At 35.1% G+C, this 2,500-nt stretch overlaps 1 protein-coding gene across 9 annotated transcripts in view; it reads right to left on the reverse strand.

The window, feature by feature from the left end:
- The window catches only part of SRRM1 (serine/arginine repetitive matrix 1), a 33,659-nt gene that overhangs the window by 24,689 nt on the left and 6,470 nt on the right, over window positions 1-2,500 (reverse strand). For 8 of the 9 annotated variants that reach the window (XM_014546883.1, XM_005875181.2, XM_014546882.1 and 5 more), the window contains 2 exons: window positions 2,182-2,297; window positions 599-802 (listed from right to left, as the gene is read on the reverse strand). In XM_014546883.1, the coding sequence (XP_014402369.1) occupies window positions 599-802; window positions 2,182-2,297 (320 nt within the window). The remainder of the gene's footprint in view (window positions 1-598; window positions 803-2,181; window positions 2,298-2,500) is intronic. The other variant, XM_014546885.1, reaches the window with a different exon arrangement.

Below are 2,500 nucleotides of genomic sequence, written 5' to 3' on the forward strand. Positions count from 1 at the left end.
GAAAAAGGAGACATATGTAAAACTTTAAACAATAAAAAAGTTTTCAGCCCTACTCAGTTGGTTGGGCATCATCCTGTGCACCGAAAGGCTGCTGGGTTTGATTGTCATTCAGGACACATGTCCAGGTTGCAGGGTCAATCCCCCATAGGGGACATGCAGGAGGCAGCGGATTGATGTTTCTCTCTCTCCCCCTTCCTGTCTAAAAAATCAATAAAAAAATTTTTAAGAAATTTTCAAAATCTGTGAAGACTTCTCCCGAGCTCCAAAAGATCAGTGAAATCTAGTGAGAGCAACTAATAATTCTAATTGCATACATTTTCTTAAAGTGCAGGGTTGCCAAAATATTAAGAAGAAAAAAAAGCAAGTTATAGTATATAAAATATTTTTTAAAAATACAACCAAAAGAAAGCAGTGGTCACCTGCCAGGCATTTTACTTATATTCTCTTACACAATTTTGACTTTTTCTATAAGCTGAATAATTGAAAAAATTTTAAAAATAAATCAAGTAGTTTTGTTTCAAACTTAGGTGTTGTATTTGGGTTCACTTAATAACAACCTAAAAGTGTGATATTTATAAATGAATTTTTATGTACTTGCCTAGTAGAAGTGGCCTCTTGTACTGAAGGTTCTTTTACTTTTGCTGATGGTTCTGGGAGCTCAGGAGTTTTTTCCTTCTTTTCTGGAGCAGGGGAAGGACTCCGGCTCTTGGTTCTGTGACGGGGAGATCGAGAATGACTGCGCTTTCTCTCTCTCCTGACAGGGGAAGATCGTCTTCTAGGGGAAGGAGATCTGGATTTGCGTCTAGGATGAAAGCAATTTTTTCAGATTTTTGAATAATGTGGACTGGGGGAGAGGGTCAAAGGCAGAAGTGAAGATTAATCTTTTTAATTAAATCATTACTGTTTATATCTGAGAAGTTCCCTATGGAAATAAGATATCCTATCACATTTACTTAATAGGGAAAGGGCCAAGAAAAAACCAGGAAGGCAAGCAAAACAGTAACATTCTCTGGAATACCGGTTATAACAGAGAAAAGCATTGACCTGTGACTCTAGATATTGGTTCTTAATTTGTTCCAGAGATCCTCAAGGAGACCAGAGATCAAATTTTCAGAGGAAAATGATGCTTAAAAGTACAGCTGACTCTTGAACAACGAACGAGGGTATTAGGGGCACCAACCTCTAACTTTTGACTCCCTAAAAACCACTAATAGCCTACTGTTGACCAGAGCATTACCAGTAACAGTCAATTAACACATATTTTGTATAGTATATGTATTGTATACTCTACTCTTATCATAAAGCTATAGAAAAAATATTAAGAAAATCATAAGGGAACATAAAAATATCATACTGATATTGTACAGAGAAAATGTATTCCAGAAAATGACCAATGCAGTTAAAGCAATATGTTCTTCACAAGAGAAATATATTAAACTTGTATAAGATAGCCTTTCTGAAAGAGAAGCCCCCCTTTCTTTTCAAGTTTCCCTTAACTTGAAGAGTAGACCAGGTTCATCAATAAGTAATTACCTCTATGATTTGTGCTTAACTCTAGAAAGCAGGTTTTCATATCAAATATATAAATGGAAGGGACAAAGAAATTACCTCCTCCCTAAAAATGAAAAGCCTAATGGAATTTTCACCTTTTACCACAAATATAGTAGAAGCTGAATCCTGGACTTAAAAATGGGAACCTAACCATAGTCTCATTGAAGGAAGAAGAAAACAAATAAGCAATCTGTTTTGGGCTTAGTAAAACCATCTAAGAAAAGCAGCATAAGGAATTAGAAAAGTATATAAACACCTAATGGACCCAGATTTTTATAAAGAAGCAAATATAAAGAGAAAAGATTAGACATTAAAATAACTCAAATTAACTAAATGCTAATTTAAACTAAAGCAATATGGGAAACAAGTCTAGATTTTGACCCAAGAATTAAGAGTTAAATAATTCACCAAGATTTGAGATAAGTATAGTCAAATCATTTATCTCAAACAACAGATGAAATATTTCAGTCCAGAGGCAAGCAGTAGTTTACCAAGAAAATTGTATGATGGGAGAAATTCTGGGAATAGTGCAGTTAGCTTCCTTAGTAACATGTAACTTTCTACATACAGAATACCTTAACAACTAAAGTACTTATAAAAAGACTAGGCAATGCATCTAATGTATTGTACCTTCGTGGGCTTCGAGACCTTTCCCTTTTTTCTCTGCTGCTTTCTTTTTCTTCCTTATCCCTCTTATCTTTGTCTTCATCTTGCTTTTTCATAGATGCCAGCTTTTCTTGTTCTATCTGCAAAGATGATGTTTTCCAAGTAAACATAGCCAAATAGCTGAGATCAACAAGACTTTGCACATCTGACAAACACCAATGCTATAAACTGTCATTTCATCAGCCTCTACTTTTCAACAAGACTCTTCTTTCTTCATTCACTACAGGCACTTAAGATTGGTACTAAACAGCCGAAACCGGTTTGGCTCAGTGGATAGAGCTTA

The sequence above is a fragment of the Myotis brandtii genome, unplaced genomic scaffold (genome assembly GCF_000412655.1).
Source record: "Myotis brandtii unplaced genomic scaffold, ASM41265v1 scaffold456, whole genome shotgun sequence".
Classification (NCBI taxonomy): domain Eukaryota; kingdom Metazoa; phylum Chordata; class Mammalia; order Chiroptera; family Vespertilionidae; genus Myotis; species Myotis brandtii.